Here is a 16,643-nt window from a genome sequence, read left to right as displayed (position 1 = left end):
TGCGGTTTCGAACACAGCCTTGGTTTCTCTTTCCCCTGCCCTGTTTCCCACATTCTTCTCTGCTGTGCGTTCCAATAAAAACAACAGCGAGTATTTTTCTGACTAACAGAGTAACCGTCAGACATTTCCCTGCAGGATGTGAGCGTGGCGTTTGTGATCTCAGGGCTGCTCCACGTCTATCAGCGGATGATGGACCGCGAGGAGGAGACCCTGCTTTTCGCCACCCACCCTGGAGAGATGGTGGGCCACCTGGCCGTCCTCACGGGGGAGCCCCTCATCTTCACGGTGCGGGCGCACCGAGACTGCACGCTCCTCTCCATATCCAAGGCCCATTTCTACGAGTAGGACCAGGATCACACACACTTTGTCCTTTTTATGGTTTTCCTCTCGTCTGCCCCAGTGGGAAGCAAACCCATCTGTTTTCACCATTACAGAATAATGCGCGAGGAGCCGAGGGTGGTGCTGAACGTAGCTCACACCGTGGTGAAGAGGGTGTCGCCGTTTGTCCGGCAGATCGATTTTGCCTTGGACTGGATGGCGGTGGAAGCTGGCCGAGCTGTTTACAGGTGTGCACGCTGTGGGCCTCTGTTAACTCACGGAAACTATCAGTTACTTCTTATAATTTATGTCCAACATTCTTTCTTCTGCTATTTAGTTAGTCTTTAGCTAGTTAGTTAGTTCATACAGCTCAAGTCCCTTCTCCTCTCAGCCCTCCCCGTCACTTCAGGTGTTCCCCAGGGCTCCGTCCTGGGGCCCCTCCTCTTCATCATCTACCTCCTCCCACTTGGCAATATTTTCCAAAAATTTGGTATACATTTTCACTGCTTCGCTGATGACACCCAGCTCTATCTGTCCAGTAAACCCTCTCCCTCCCTCCCTCCTCCCTCACCCACTGCCTCTGAGATTAAATCCTGGTTCACCTCAAACTTCCTTAAACTCAACAGTGATAAAACGGAACTCCTCCTTGTTGGCACCAAATCCACCCTTTCCAAAGTTGACAGTTTCTCCCCTCAGGTTAAGAGTCTGGGGGTCATCCTCGACAGCACACTTTCTTTCCACTCCCACATCAGTAACATTACCCGGTCGGCGTATTTTCATCTATGTAACATTAATCTCTCACTCCTCACACCACTGCTGTCCTGGTCCACAGCCTCGTCACCTCCCGCATAGATTATTGTAACTCACTCCTTTTCGGTGTCCCTCACAAATCCCTTCATAAGCTTCAACTGGTCTAAAACTCTGCAGCCCGCATCATCACCTTTACCCCCTCCTTTCACCATATCACCCCCGTCCTCCAGCAGCTTCACTGCCTCCCGGTCAAACTCAGAATTACTTTCAAAACCCTACTTTACACATTCAAGGCCATCCACAACCTCGCCCCCCCCCCCATATCTGTCTGATCTCCTCTCCATTGTCATCCCATCTCGCTCCCTCAGGTCTTCCTCCTCCCTCCACCTCTCTGAGCCCTTTGCCCGTCTCAGCACCAACTCTGGGACTCACTCCCACCAGACACCCCCAACATTGACTCTTTACTAGGGATGGGAATCGAAAACCGGTTCTTGTTGAGAACCGGTTCCCAGTGTTTCAATTCCTTGGAATCGTTTGGCGATTTTGCAAACGGTTCCCTTATCGATTCCAGTGGGCGCGAATGACGTCACCACGTAACGTTGCGTGGCGAGTCCAGCGCAGCCAGCAGTCAACAGTAAACATGGCGCCCGAGCGGTACAAACGCTCTAAAGTTTGGTTACACATCCCTAAAAAAGACAACAACAGGGCAACTTGTAAAGTGAATATTTCACCAAAGGGAGGAAATACTACCAACATGCAATAACTATGAATGAATGATTAACGTCGGTGAATCTGAACCCAGCAACGTTAGCAATGTTAGCATGTCCTCGGCTAACACTGCAGGTAACTAACTAACTAATTAACACTGCCTATCATGTTAGCGCCATTTGCCTCATTGTAAAAGCTGCTGTTAGTAACGGTTAAGGTTAAATGAATGCCTTCTCAGGCATTACATTTAGATGAAATCATGAGAGACAGAGCCTGACTGGCTCAGAGCCAGAGGCTGGTGGTACTACCCCCAGTTCACCTCTACCTCCAGCTTCTCCTTTCACCAGAGCAGGAAGAGTTAAATTACCCAGGCCATGATAGACCAATGTGGACCTCACCGTTGTTGGGTTTCTAAGGTCATGACTCGTGTTACTTCTAAACTAAACAAAGTTGATGCTAATCGACCGGTTTGTTGTCCTTTTTCTCCAAATGAGAATCGATAAAGAACCGAAAATGGAATTGGAATCGTAAAAATCTTATCAATTCCCATCCCTACTCTTTACCCCTCTTCAAATCAAAACTCAAAACCATCTGTTTCAAGCTGCATTCTCCCTCTAGCCTCTTTTTAACTTGTGTTATTTTATTTATTGTGTTTTTAATGTGTTGTAAAGTGTCCTTGAGTGTTGATAAAAGGCTCTTTTTTTAAAATAAAATGTAGTCTTCCCTCTGATTATCTGAATGTGCTTTTAGACAGGGGGACAAGTCCGACAGCACCTTCATCGTCCTCAGTGGCCGGCTGCGCTCCGTCATTGCAAAGGATAACGGGAAGAAGGAGCTGGCCGGGGAGTATGGTCGTGGGGATCTGATTGGTGTGGTGAGAAATGTGACATCCTGCATGAGCTCAAAGCTTAAATGTTCAGCGGAGGAGAAGCTTCACTCACGCTCTCCTTCTGTGGGGTCTTCAGGTGGAGGCGCTGACGCACCTGAACCGAGCCACCACGGTCCACGCCGTCAGGGACTCGGAGCTGGCCAAGCTGCCCGAAGAAGCCATGAACTCCATCAAGAGGCGGTATCCTCAGGTTGTCACCAGGCTGATTCACGTGCTGGGTGAGAAGATTCTGGGCAACATGCAGCAGGTCAACGGGCCTCTGGCAGGTGATCACTTGCTCTTTGTTTGAATGTGTCAGGATGGGGCTGAATTGATCCATCACAGGTCCAAACTGTCAAGTAGAAACCTGGTTAACTTTGAATCACTGTTTATAAAATCCACTAATTGTTTAGGCCACAAAACTCCTAAGATGCTGTATTTTATTTCAAAATGCAACGTGTTTGGAATAAAAATATATATGAGGTAGAGAAATGTAGTAACTACATAATCAGTCGGATCACAATCTAAATAAGTCAACACATCTGCAAATACACTGTCATCAAAGGGAAGGGAACTGTGTGTTGATCTGTGTTGGGTCAGTGTTTTTGCATTAATAATCAAAGCTTCCAAACCAGCTATATCACGTCCTTTTCTTTAGCTTTTATATAAAGTTTGTGATGGTTAACACTCCGCTTTAAAGGTATTTTAATGTTCTCACCAACCTTTGACCCAAAATTCTCGCTCTTTCGACAGTCCTCCTTGATTTTGTATTTATTTATCTGCTGATACAACGACACCATAAACAGCACACAGGACATTATAAAGCACATGTGCTCTGTTGTCTGAGATGAGCTGTAACAGAAAGAGGTTTGTTCTGCAGGTCGCACTCATCTCCACACGGCCACCAGTAAGTGGGATGTTGGGAATCCAGATTCCAATCTGTCCACTGTGGCCATCCTGCCTGTTTCTGAGGACGTCCCCCTCACTGCCTTCACTCTGGAGCTGCAGCATGCACTCAATGGCATCGGTACAGTCTCATTCACACACAGGAAAACATTTTTATGTCTTTGTTTGTTATCAGATGTCCTCGATGGGACACATTTTGTTTCTGCTGTACTGGAGAGAAGAATGGAGCGTATTCAGTGTTCCAGGAGGAGTACGGTGGTGTTTGTGTTGAGCTGGTGCCTGTAAATGTGTGGGAGTAGCTGAGAAACTGCATCTCAGTCTCTAAATGTGTGCTCTGGCTTGAGATTGTAGCATTTGGAACTATGAATTTGAAAGAATCTTTAATTAAATGCAACCCCCAAAGGAAACATGCTCCTCCTCTGGACCAGAATAGACTCCTCTCTGCTTTTTTTTTTAATGAACATTTTCTTTCTGAAGGCCCGGCTCTTCTCCTGACCAGTGACGTCATCAAACAGAGACTGGGTTCGGCTGCCCTGGACAGGTAAGTCTTTGATGAAATAGAGAAAAATGGAGAGGTCAAAGTAACAGGACTTTGGTTTAAATTAGGGCTGGGCGAGTTAACTCGTTATTATCGCGTTAACTCATTGATTATTTAACGCCGACGAATATTTTATCGCGCATTAACGCAGGTTTTATTAGTTATTTTATTATTGTAAAAGTCTGTTGCTCACAGGCTTTTATTTTGTAAAAGTCTGTTGCTCACAGGCATTTATTTTGTAAAAGTCTGTTGCTGTCTGCTGTGGAACCAGAAAAGAAAGTAATCGGCGGATCCACCAAACATGGAGAAGGGTACGGAACTTTTACTCAGCCATTTTCATTTTAAAGTTCTTCCAGACGGCGGAGTCGACAGAACCAAAGTCATCTGTAAACACTGCCAAGTTGAATGGTCTTCTCAGCGTAGTAGTTCCAGTCTAAAATATCACTTAAAGGCAAAACACACAACTGATAGCAGCAAGTCATTCAAGGAAACAGACAGTGGAGCGAGGCTTCTACATAAAAACTACATAAAGATGCTGATGTTAAAAGTGTGTTTGCACAACAAATGTTATGGCACTTTCATTCATATGGCAGCACATTTAAAATAAAGCTAAATGCTAAAAGCTATACACTACTTTTGGATTCATTTTTGGATTTTGCGTACAAATGCGATTAATCGCGATTAATCAGGGAAATCATGTGATTAATTAGATTAAAAATATAATCGTTGCCCAGCCCTAGTTTTAATGTAATCCCCTCTGTGACATCTTTTCAAGCGTCCACGAGTACCGTCTGTCCAGCTGGCTCGGCCAGCAGGAGGACATCCACCGTATCGTCCTCTACCAGTCGGACTCCGGACTCACGCCCTGGACCCAGCGCTGCATCCGCCAGGCCGACTGCATCATCATCGTGGGACTGGGTGAGCAGGAGCCCACCGTGGGTGAGGTCAGTGTTCACCTTCAGGCATTAAGTTCTGGTTTGTCTTCTGAATTATGGGCAGAGGTCGGTAGAGCTGCCAAAAATTGTACTCAGCTCTCTCCCTTTCTCTGCACCTGCAGCTGGAGCAGATGTTGGAGAGCAGCTCAGTGCGGGCTCAGAAGCAGCTGGTGCTGCTGCACAGGGAGGACGGCCCGCCGCCCAACGGGACGGCCGAGTGGCTCAACATGCGCAGCTGGATCTCCAGACACCACCACCTGTCCTGCCCCCGCAGAGTCTTCTCCAGGAGGAGTTTACCCAAGCTGGTACTGAGCGCTCCCACACTCCTTACAGGCGATGGTTGGACACATCTGGTTGGCTTTTTGCTCTGTTCCTGTTTCACTCTGTGCGTGTGGGCGTTTTCAGGTGGAGCTGTACCAGCGCGTGTTTGAGAAATCTCCAGATCGTCACTCCGACTTCTCCCGCCTGGCCCGGATCCTGACGGGAAACAGCATCGCCCTGGTGCTGGGCGGAGGCGGCGCCAGGTACTCGCACACATTCAGCACCTCAGCAAACCACCAAACGCCCTGCAGGCTTTGTCCGAATCTCAATGTTTATCTTGGTCCCTGAACATGAAGCAGAAGCTTTATTTTTCCAGGACACAGTCAGTCAAAAGGCAGGTCAGACTCCATCTTTTCTTTTCCTTTGAAAACGAGGCACCTGAACAGTTAAGGTGGAAGCAAAGCCAGCTGAATGGAACGTGTGAAAGTCAAACAGAGAAGTCAATCTGGCTGAAGCTCTGTCTGTGTGATGTGACGTAACTATCAAATCAAATCAAATTTATTTGGAGCACATTTCATGTACAAAACAGTTCAAAGTGCTTCTCATAAAATAAAAGCATTGCAGCAGGGAGTGGAAGAAGCATTAAAAATACATAAAAGACTTGGACAAAAATTCAATAATCAAAACCATAACTGAAGCCTATAACGCAAAGAAATTCAGAATAATCTCTACAATTTATGGGCATATAATGGAGGCAAGGGGGAATACAACGACAAATGTAAAACTGAAGTGGCAGACAGAGCTAGGTGTGAACATATCTGATGATGAATGGTCACATATTTGGAAAACACAGCAGTCAACGACATCATCATCACGTGTTTGGAGACTACATTGCTGGAAAAATTTAATTTGATTTTTCATAACTCCCAAAATTAGGAATAAACATACTTCATTACCACAGCCATGTTGGAGATGTAAATGTGAACCACTCACATGTGTTCTGGCTCTGTCCTAAAATCACAAAATTCTGGGAAGATGTTCATTTGGTTATGTGCAGAATTTTGGTTTACGTTATATCTAAGTCTTGTACATTATTATATCTTGGTGTTGTTACGGAAAATGTTGTGTTGAAAGATAGATACATATTGAAAATTATGTTAGTAGCCTGTAAAAAAGGCAATCACAAGAAAATGGTACAAGACAGACCCACCATCCCAGGAAGATTGGGTGAAGGTTATGGACGAAATACATATTATGGAACAACTGACTTGTAAAATAAGGACTCAAGTAGATCAATACTGCTGAAAGTGGGTGAAATGGACTGAATACATAAAAACGATCACATTGACATCGAAAATTGATCAAACTGTAGAAACATGGTGATCCAACATGTTCTTTTTCACTTTTTTGTTTTTTATTTGTTTCCCCCCCCACTCCCCTTCCCCTTGCATAATGTTACACACTGCTAAAGAAACACAATAAAAAGAAAGTGTCAAAAAAATGCATAAAAGAATATAAAGAGAAACAAAAAAAATCATTCAAATTAATTTAAAAACAAGCAACAGTCCAGATAAGTTCAAAGATATCGTGCAGATTTCATGCATAGACACATGAGAACAGAAATGTCTTTAACCTGGATTTAAAAATGTCTCCATTTGGTGAAAGTTTAATCTCCACTGGCAGTTTGTTCCACTTGTTTGCAGCATAGCAGCTAAATGCTGCTTCTCCATGTTTAGTCTGGACTCTGGAAACTATAGTTTAGTAAACTTGTAAAAACAGCTTAAATCGCACAGTTTTTAGCTGCCTGAGTGCATTAATTGTACAGTTTGTTTATATAGCCGCACAGTGCTGTGCAGAAAGTGACCAAACACACTGAAGCTGTTTAGCCTCTGCAGGACAGTTGCTGTTTGTTTGTGTGGATGCACACCTTAATAATGACTTCCTTCTTTTCTGATTAATCTGTCTCTTTTCCTCACTGCTCCGGCTTGTCCTGGAGCTCCGGCAAGGTAGGGACTGTATTCCTCTGAGCTTTGACCTGAGACACTCGGTGGTCACCTGATCACAGAGGTCACATGATGCTTTACCCTGTTACTGGACTTCCTGGTAGAGTTAGTCCCAGTTGTTGTGTCAGAAACTAAACTAAACTAAACTAAACTAAACTAAACGCCACGATACATGAAAAACTCACGATAATCAGTGACATAATGCTACACTGCGTATTAATTATAATTAGGGCTGGGCGAGTTAACTCGTTATTATCACGTTAACTCGTTAATTATTTAACGCCAACAAATATTTTATCACGCATTAACGCATTTTTTAAAAATTATTATTTAAAAAACTTTTTTTTTTGAGGGTATTTTGTGCCTTTAATGGATAGAGAGGTTCAGAGAGACAGGGGGCAGAGAGAGGGGGAACAACACGCAGCACAGGGCCGTCGGGACTCGAACCGGGTTTTTATTTTGGCTTTTATTTTGTAAAAGTCTATTACTCACAGGCTTTTATTTTGTAAAAGTCTGTTGCTGTCTGCTGTGGAACAGGAAAAGAAAGTAATCGGCGGATCCACCAAACCTGGAGAAGGGTACGGAACTTTTACTCGGCCATTTTCATTTTAAAGTTCTTCCAGACGGCGGAGTCGACAGAACCAAAGTCATCTGTAAACACTGCCAAGTTGAATTGTCTTCTCAGCGTAGTAGTTCCAGTCTAAAATATCACTTAAAGGCAAAACACACAACTGATAGCAGCAAGTCATTCAAGGAAACAGACAGTGGAGCGAGGCTTCTACATAAAAACTACAGAAAGATGCTGATGTTAAAAGTGTGTTTGCACAACAAATGTTATGGCACTTTCATTCATATGGCAGCACATTTAAAATAAAACTAAATGCTAAAAGCTATACGCTACTTTTGATTTCATTTTTGGGATTTTGCGTACAAATACGATTAATCGCGATTAATCAGGGAAATCATGTGATTAATTAGATTAAACATTTTAATTGTTGCCCAGCCCTACTTATAATCCATCACCTTATTGTGTACTGATAAGAAAGCTGATTTAATGGAAAAAGAAGTTAAATAGATAGCAAATAAAAGTGATAAATTGGTTAAACGCGTCATAATACGCCTTCATGATGTTTAAACTCTGAGTGTTGTAGAAACTTTCTCTGTTCGTTATTCAGCTGTGAATGTGTGAGACTGATGATCTTGCTAAAGTCGGATTAAAAGATGTTGTAAGAAAACGGATGGATCTGTTTCCAGAGGCTGCTCTCAGGTGGGCATCCTGCGGGCGCTGAACGAGGCGGGGATCCCCATCGACATGGTGGGCGGCACCTCCGTCGGCTCCTTAATGGGGGCCGTGTACGCCGACGAGAAGAGCAACAGCCGAATGAGGGTGCGGGCTCGGGAGTGGGCCATGGTGCGTTGACCTCATTAAGAAAGCGTTTATATAATGAAACGTTTTATCCTGTAATGGGTTTTATTTTTACCCCTCTTTACGAACTTCCTCTCTTCTTCAGGACATGACCTCTCACTTTAAGAAGATCTTGGACCTGACCTACCCCATCACCTCCATGTTTTCCGGAGCTTCCTTTAACTCCAGCGTCAGCGCCGTCTTCAAGGACAAACAGATAGAGGTGAAATTAAAACACAGAGGAGGCCGGCTGCTGTGCACGAATGTTCATTCAATGTGATTTAATACTAGGGCTGGGCGAGTTAACTCGTTATTTTCGCGTTAACTTGTTAATTATTTAACGCCGATAAATATTTTATCGCGCATTAACGCAGGTTATATTATTGTAAAAGTCTGTTGAATGCATCACATTCACACAGTTACAGCAAACACCACGAAGCATGGAGTAATAAAATAAAGATAAACTAGCAGGTAACATCACCGCTACAGGTGCTCCTCAGTCTCTGTGGCTGTGTTCGAAACCGCTTACTTCTCGTACTAACTTTAACTTTTTTTAAGTTCCCGGATGCATACTAGATTCTCCGAAATGTTGGGTATGCGTCATGAGGTTACTACTCATACTCAAACTACCCAAGATGCAACTTAACGCGACGTCGCCGATCGTCATTTCCTGTCAAAACGGCAGTTTCAAGCTAGCTACAACGAGGGTCGGTTCACTTCCTGTTTTCAAAACAAAAGCACCAATTGTATGTAATGGCTTTCCCTATGATAAAAGGCAACGGGTATTTTATTTTGTGAAAATAACCGGAAGTGCGTTGCTCACTGCGGCTAGCTTTAGTAGCGCCGAATTCGTGGGAACAAAATTGTTAATAGTCGGTATTTTGTCAGGTTTTCAACACGTTGGGGATCTAAACGACTACTTTCTCACCTGAAAATGTTTCAAATGTCGCTAAAGTTTACAGAGTTTAGAGCTTAAGAGAAATCAGCTTCAGGCCGGCTGATTTCGGCTCGGGCAGGAGCGAAATGCATTGTGGGTAAACGCTCTGCATACTGTCTGATCGATGAGTATGCAGTATGCAAGTATGTAGTATGCGGTTTCGAACACAGTCTCTGTGTGTGAAGCTCACGGAGCTAACCGGTGCAACTTCCTGTTTTACTTGTTTCAACATACAAGCACGTATTTCAAAATAAATTTAAAAAAACTCCTGCATTTAAAGCCAAGTTGAATTGTCTTCTCAGCGTAGTAGTTCCAGTCTAAAATATCACTTAAAGGCAAAACACACAACTGATAGCAGCAAGTCATTCAAGGAAACAGACAGTGGAGCGAGGCTTCTACATAAAAACTACAGAAAGATGCTGATGTTAAAAGTGTGTTTGCGCAACAAATGTTATGACACTTTCATTCATATGGCAGCACATTTACAATAAAACTAAATGCTAAAAGCTATACACTACTTTTGGATTCATTTTTGGATTATGTGTACAAATGCGATTAATCGCGATTAATCAGGGAAATCATGTGATTAATTAGATAAAACATTTTAATCGCTGCCCAGCCCTGTTTAATACACATTTACTGCAGCAAACTTGTCAGAACTATGAGTTTTTCATGCTAATGTATTTTTTCTTTTTGTTTTTTTTGGCCTGCCAGGACCTGTGGTTGCCATACTTCAACATTACAACAGACATCAATGCTTCCTCTATGAGAGTTCACACTGACGGTGAGTGTGTGAAACCTCTAATTTCTTCCTCTTTTTCTAAAAGAAAACACCCAGACACTTTTTTTCTTGAATATAACCGAGTTAGAAGCTGAAATAGGAGAATTCAGTGAATGAGACTGTAATCTTCCCTCCTGTATCCGGCTGTAACTGAACGCCCGTCTCTCCTCTTCAGGGTCGCTGTGGCGCTACGTTCGAGCCAGCATGTCGCTGTCCGGCTACCTGCCGCCTCTTTGTGATCCCAAAGATGGACATTTACTCATGGATGGAGGCTACATCAACAATCTTCCTGGTGAGAAACATGGAGCGGGGGGGCGGAGCTTAGAACTTGAACTGTGACTTTAGTTGGCAGCGAACTACAGAATGCAATATGCTGGTTATTATCCTGCAGGGATTTACTGATGATAAGAGAATGCCACCTGTTGCTGAGCGGTTCTCTGACTGCCTTGTATTGTAAGTGATAAAACTCTGGACTTGTCATGGATTTATTATAGTCCTGATCCCTGAAAATCTGGGCCCTGCCTCTGCAGCCTCCTCCTCCTCCAGTTAGGGGGAGATCTGTAAATATGCTCCATATCTGCCTCCAACTCAACAACCTGCAATGAGCTGCTAACTCTCACTCCCTAACTCAGAGAGTTTTAGGTTCAATGCTAAGTTTTGTGGCAAACCCAGCTATGTTTTTAGAGGAAGAAAGGAGTCGCTCGGGGGGAATACGCTGCTCTGCGTCGCTTTGCCCCAGTTAGCCTGAGCCAGCAGCTGCAGCAGCGACTATCTGCCCCGGTGTCCGGAGAGAAATGCATAAAAAGGATCTGACTCTCAGATAAATGCCTTGAACAGCGTCACACTTTATAATTAGTTTAGTTGCTAATGGGTTCAATTTGTGGAGAACTGCTCTCTGGAACTAAAGATCCATCTTTGGATGAGACATGAAGGCAGAATCAGATTTCATACTGTCATGCACACTTATAAACGGTGCACTTAAAGCACAGCAAACTGCTTCACCATCTCATTTACCCATTTACCCTGCTGGAGTCCCAGCCAGCTTATTGTCAGGTTGGGTTGGTGCCGGTTCATCTAAATAGAATACGTAGAACACCATCGTGATGTCGGTGGTTTGCGATATGTCTTGTAACGTTGAAAAAAACACCTTATGAACACGTTAACGAGGTGAAAAAGTAGATTTTTTTTAATTGCGGGTAACTACAAGTGTCCTGGATGACATGCAAGTTTGTCCCAGTGGTGCCTTGGTCCTGCAAATATGGGCCCCTTCCCGTCTCTTTAAGCGCTTTACAGCTAGGAACCAGCAGGGGGCGGTGTTCTGCAGCTCCACCACCTCAGATTACTTCACATAAAGCTGCAGAACATTTATGTAGCTCACAGAGAAAACACTATGAATCAGGTTCTTAATATCACTACGGAGTTAAAGGGGAACTCCGGGGCATTTGAAGCGCAATCCCATTGCTAGAGGTTGTCAAATACTGACAGTAGTAGAAAAAAACTGCGTTCAAGTATTTAAAACATTACAAGAATATTACTGGGCATGTATTGTTGTAATGTTTTAAATACTTGAGCGCAGTTTCTCTAGAGAATATAATTGTTTTGTATATGGGATTATTCTCCATCGACTCTTTTGGGCTTTCACATGCGCGAGCCTACAACTACCCGGTGAGTTACATGCTGTTTATAAAGTTGTTTTGTAACGTCCCCATGCCAGTAATGTGAGAACCATGCATATGGTTTTGATGGTAAGGCTTGTGACTTTATTGTCGGATGGTTTATAAAGTGGTGTGACGTTTCTGCAGTGTGCAAGTTGTTGTTTTACGTGGAAGGGTTAGCACTTGCCCCTAGCCACTACGTATTTGGCTAGCATGACAGGCTGCGCAAACAGCGCAATCTCCACACAGGGAGCGCCGATTTGCACCAGCCTGTGTCCTACTGTCAGTATTTGACAACCTCTAGCAATGGAAACACGCTTCAAATGCCCCGGAGTTTTCCTTTAAGAATCTTCATTGCATTTATTCTCATCAATAGAATCCCCAGCTTGGGGGAACTTGGACATAATGTAAGGAAACTGGGGCTGTGTTCGAAAACCGCATACTACATACTACATACTGCATACTACATACTACATACTACATACTGCATACTACATACTCATCGATCAGACAGTATGCAGAGCGTTTACCCACAATGCATTTCACTCCTGCCCGAGCCGAAATCAGCCGGCCTGAAGCTGATTTCGCTTAAGCTCTAAACTCTGTAAACTTTAGCAACATTTGAAACATTTTCAGGCGAGAAAGTAGTCGTTTAGATCCCCAACGTGTTGAAAACCTGACAAAATACCGGCTATTTACAATTTTGTTCCCATTGAATTCGGCGCTACTAAAGCTAGCCGCAGTGAGCAACGCACTTCCGGTTATTTTCACAAAATAAAATACCCGTTGCCTTTTATCATAAGGAAAGCCATTACCATACAATTAGTGCTTTTGTTTTGAAAACAGGAAGTGAACCTACCCTCGTTGTAGCTAGCTTGAAACTGCCGTTTTGACAGGAAATGACGATTGGCGACGTCACGTTACATTGCATCTTGGGTAGTTTGAGTATGAGTAGTAACCTCATGATGCATACCCAACATTTCGGAGAATCTAGTCTGCATCCGGGAACTTCTCGCATACTAGCTCAAAAAGTTAGTAGGAGTAGTAGGAGAAGTATGCGGTTTCGAACACAGCCTATGACTCAACAGCAGCAGTGATGTGAAATGTTTTGTGTCGAGCAACAATGACTTTAAGCTGCAGGCGGCCACATCCTGCTCGATTGTGGTCAGATTAAGCAGTAAATGTATTCCTCTTAAGCAGGGATGTCCAAAGTTGGTCCTCGAGGGCCACTGTCCTGCAGGTTTTAGATGTTGCCCTGCTTCAACACACCTGATTCAGATCAAGACATCATTAACAGGCTTGTGCAGAACTTAGCAATCTGTTGAAGAGATTCATCTAATCTGAGTCAGGTGTGTTGAAGCAGGGCAACATCTAAAACCTGCAGCATAGCGGCCCTCAAGGACCGTCTTTGGACATCCCTGCTCTTAAGCATAAACCCACTGAACTTTAGGATTGGCCACTATTAGGAAACTACTGGCTGTGGTGTGAAATCAGCAAATTGGTTCTGAAGATGTGTGCGTGTCGCTCTGTTGTCCAGCCGACGTGGCGCGCTCCATGGGGGCCAAGGTCGTGATTGCAATCGACGTCGGAAGTCGGAATGAAACCAATCTGACCAACTACGGCGACTGTCTGAGCGGCTGGTGGCTGCTGTGGAAGCGGTTTAATCCTCTGGCTGAGAAAGTCAAGGTAGGACCAAGTCTCACGGGCCTTTTTCTCAGAACTGTTGCAGGTCCTGCACGAGCGGGGCAGAGGTGGGGAGAGTAGCCAAAAACTGTACTCAAGTAAAAGTAAAAAGTAGTCATCCAAATAATTACTTGCGTAAGAGTAAAAAAGTGCTCGGTGAAAAAACTACTCAAGTACTGAGTAACTGTTGAGTAACGTCTGATTTATTTGTTAACACAAGCATTCAATCAGACAGACAAAAATACTAAATAATCATCTTTAGGCAAATTAGAGTTCATCCAAATGATAAAATAAATTAAAATTAATGAATTGATTACAAAATGGCTTAAATTAAAATAATCCAGGTAAATTCAAGAACTTCAATAAAAAATAAAAGAGACTTAGGAAATGTTTAAAACATATGTAACCCATATGTAACCTAAAAAACAAACATTCATCTACCCATGGGGGGAAAAAAAACGAGTTTAGGAAACTTACCGCTACATGTTTCCTCAAGTTAGATGTTGAGTTTCTGCTGAAATGTGCGTTTGTTTTGGTTGACACAGAAGACACATAATGTAGCTGCTGTTTCTCACTCTTTGTAAGGTAAACATGCTTTCAGTATGAGGCCTTGTCTGCGTCTTCATTTCCCACCGTTGGTTCTGACATTTTTCATCTGTTTCTTTGTTTGTTTGCTACGACTGCTAATGCTAAAGCTAACCCGTCCCGCCGCTGAGATTGAGTACGGTCACGTGACCAGACTGCACGGCTGCGTCTGATTGGTGGAACACAGTCAGGTGGTAGAGCCTTTGGCGGAAGTCTCTCTCTCTGTCAGAATAAAACATTAAAATGAGGCGTACGCGGGGGATAAAAATAATGAGGCGTAGAATACCAAAGAGGTAAGAAGGAAAGTAACCAGCTCATTGTAGCCTAATGTAGCGGAGTAAGAGGACAGTTTCTGCTGCACACATCTACTCAAGGAAAAGTAAAAAGTATTTAAAACTACTCCTAGAAGTATAATTATTTCAAAAACTTACTCAAGTAAATGTAACTCGTTACTACCCACCTCTGGGCAGGAAACAAAGCAACACAAATAAATTAATTTGGGGTGATAGATTTGTGCCTTTACTGCCTAATTAAGTGCTTTTTCCCTTTAAGGTCCTGGACATGGCAGAGATCCAGACCCGGCTGGCTTACGTTTGCTGCGTGCGGCAGCTGGAGCTGGTCAGAGACAGCGAGTACTGCGAATACATCCGGCCGCCCATCGACCGCTACGGCACGCTGGAATTTGGCAAGTTTGACGAGATTGCTGTGAGCTTCCCTTCCCTTCCTACAACACGCTTTTTTTGGCCACGTCTCTTTGAATTTGCCGGCACTGAGTCTAACTCTGATGCTCGGTTGCAGGAGGTGGGATACCAGCACGGGAAGACCCTGTTTGACGTGTGGCACCGCAGCGGCGTGGTGGACAGCATGATGAAGGACCGGCATCAGGAGGAGTTCCATAAGACCAAAGCTGGCCACGTGAGTGGCCCAACGCACCTTCTGTCTTACAGCTGTCCCGTTCAGCATCATGACGCCACTGAGCAGTCTGGTGTTGTCCTGCAAAGTTTTTTAAATACTCTTGGTTTTGGTTTATACAGTTGTTGTTTTTTATTGGTTTTTCAGTTGTAAGTGTACAAACATTAAAAAAACAAAACTGACAACAAAACATACGGAAGCGTATTGCATTCACTTGGAAAAAAAAACAAAAAAAACTTCTGTCTAATTTATTTTTTGGTTTGTTTTTCGGGGTAATTTTTTTTTAGTTTAGAAAGCAACAATCAACGCATTCATTCCTTTATGAGGGCTTGATTTAATGGAAGCAAACATGACTGGTTTGTTTAGTTTAATCAAGGTTTAAGACACTGGGAGATAGTCCTGTCTTTAAAGGGATAGTTCGGGATATTTGACATGAGTCTGTATGGCATCACCATAACCAGTGTCGTGCATTCAAACTGACTTACCCCCGACAGTGTCCTGTGAGCCGAGTTCTTGTCCAGTGTTGGTCAAGGCGAAAGTAGTCCGGCTTGTTTGCTGGGGTCAAGAAATTAGCGCGTTTTTCTTCCCAAAACAGTACGTGTGCTAAAGAGTGATTTATTTCATCACAAAAACCGAAGCTGGCAAAAGTCACTCCTCGTTATCACTTGGGCCCTATACTGTCTCTCATTGTGTATCACTGCGCACGTCATTCTGACCGCGAGCTGTGCGCACGAGTTCACTTTGTTTACTGCTCGGGAAGATGTCTGACAACGAGAGCGACGAGGAACATATTGACTTCCGTTCAGAGCCAAGGGGGTATCTTTATGAACCCGTTTATACTGAGGAGGAAGTTCGCCAAATGGACTTAGATCGGGCAGAAAGAGAGAGGGTGGACAGAGAAGTGATGGAAACAGAAGCTGGAGCCAGTGCTGGAGCTGCGATACCCAGGGTGGCCGACAAATCCTGGTGCACTTGTTTGAAGTGCGAAGTAATGCAGACAGAGGTGGAATGTTACTGCTGCCACGAGTGGGATTTAGTTATGCCCCAGATACAAAACCTTTCCATAGATGAGGATGTCAGCGGCCGCGGGACAGCTGCTGCCTGCATCACAAATAACGGTGACTTCCCTGCACTCCTGAATGCAGGCGTCTGAGAACTTTTTTCCATGTTCCCAAGATCAACTGGAAGAGGCGTCCCAGACCAGCTGGACCCGATGGCCAGTTGTCTGCAGAGTAAGTGTTGAGCACTGCCAAAGAACAGAAAGACTCGTGCGCACAGCTTGCGGTCAGAATGACGTGCGCACTGATACACAATGAGAGACAGTATAGGGCCCAAGTGATAACGAGGAGTGACTTTTGCCGGCTTCGGTTTTTGTGATGAAATAAATCACTCTTTAGC

The 16,643-nt window shown here is 44.0% G+C and overlaps 1 protein-coding gene across 3 annotated transcripts in view; it reads left to right on the top strand.

Annotated features, from left to right (window-relative positions):
- The window catches only part of pnpla7b (patatin-like phospholipase domain containing 7b), a 37,289-nt gene that overhangs the window by 15,514 nt on the left and 5,132 nt on the right, over nt 1-16,643 (top strand). For 2 of the 3 annotated variants that reach the window (XM_075467124.1, XM_075467125.1), the window contains exons 18-33: nt 136-341; nt 435-566; nt 2,527-2,650; nt 2,742-2,931; nt 3,525-3,671; nt 4,028-4,091; nt 4,864-5,032; nt 5,146-5,328; nt 5,429-5,547; nt 8,542-8,698; nt 8,799-8,915; nt 10,344-10,413; nt 10,586-10,702; nt 13,603-13,751; nt 14,886-15,038; nt 15,132-15,248. In XM_075467124.1, coding sequence (XP_075323239.1) covers nt 136-341; nt 435-566; nt 2,527-2,650; nt 2,742-2,931; nt 3,525-3,671; nt 4,028-4,091; nt 4,864-5,032; nt 5,146-5,328; nt 5,429-5,547; nt 8,542-8,698; nt 8,799-8,915; nt 10,344-10,413; nt 10,586-10,702; nt 13,603-13,751; nt 14,886-15,038; nt 15,132-15,248 — 2,214 coding nt within the window. Of the gene's footprint in view, nt 1-135; nt 342-434; nt 567-2,526; nt 2,651-2,741; nt 2,932-3,524; nt 3,672-4,027; nt 4,092-4,863; nt 5,033-5,145; nt 5,329-5,428; nt 5,548-8,541; nt 8,699-8,798; nt 8,916-10,343; nt 10,414-10,585; nt 10,703-13,602; nt 13,752-14,885; nt 15,039-15,131; nt 15,249-16,643 lie in introns of those variants that run through there. The other variant, XM_075467126.1, reaches the window with a different exon arrangement.

Source organism: Odontesthes bonariensis, chromosome 6 (assembly GCF_027942865.1).
Source record: "Odontesthes bonariensis isolate fOdoBon6 chromosome 6, fOdoBon6.hap1, whole genome shotgun sequence".
Lineage (NCBI taxonomy): Eukaryota > Metazoa > Chordata > Actinopteri > Atheriniformes > Atherinopsidae > Odontesthes > Odontesthes bonariensis.
Note: the sequence above shows the minus strand (reverse complement) of the source record. Positions and strands in the feature narration are given on the sequence as shown.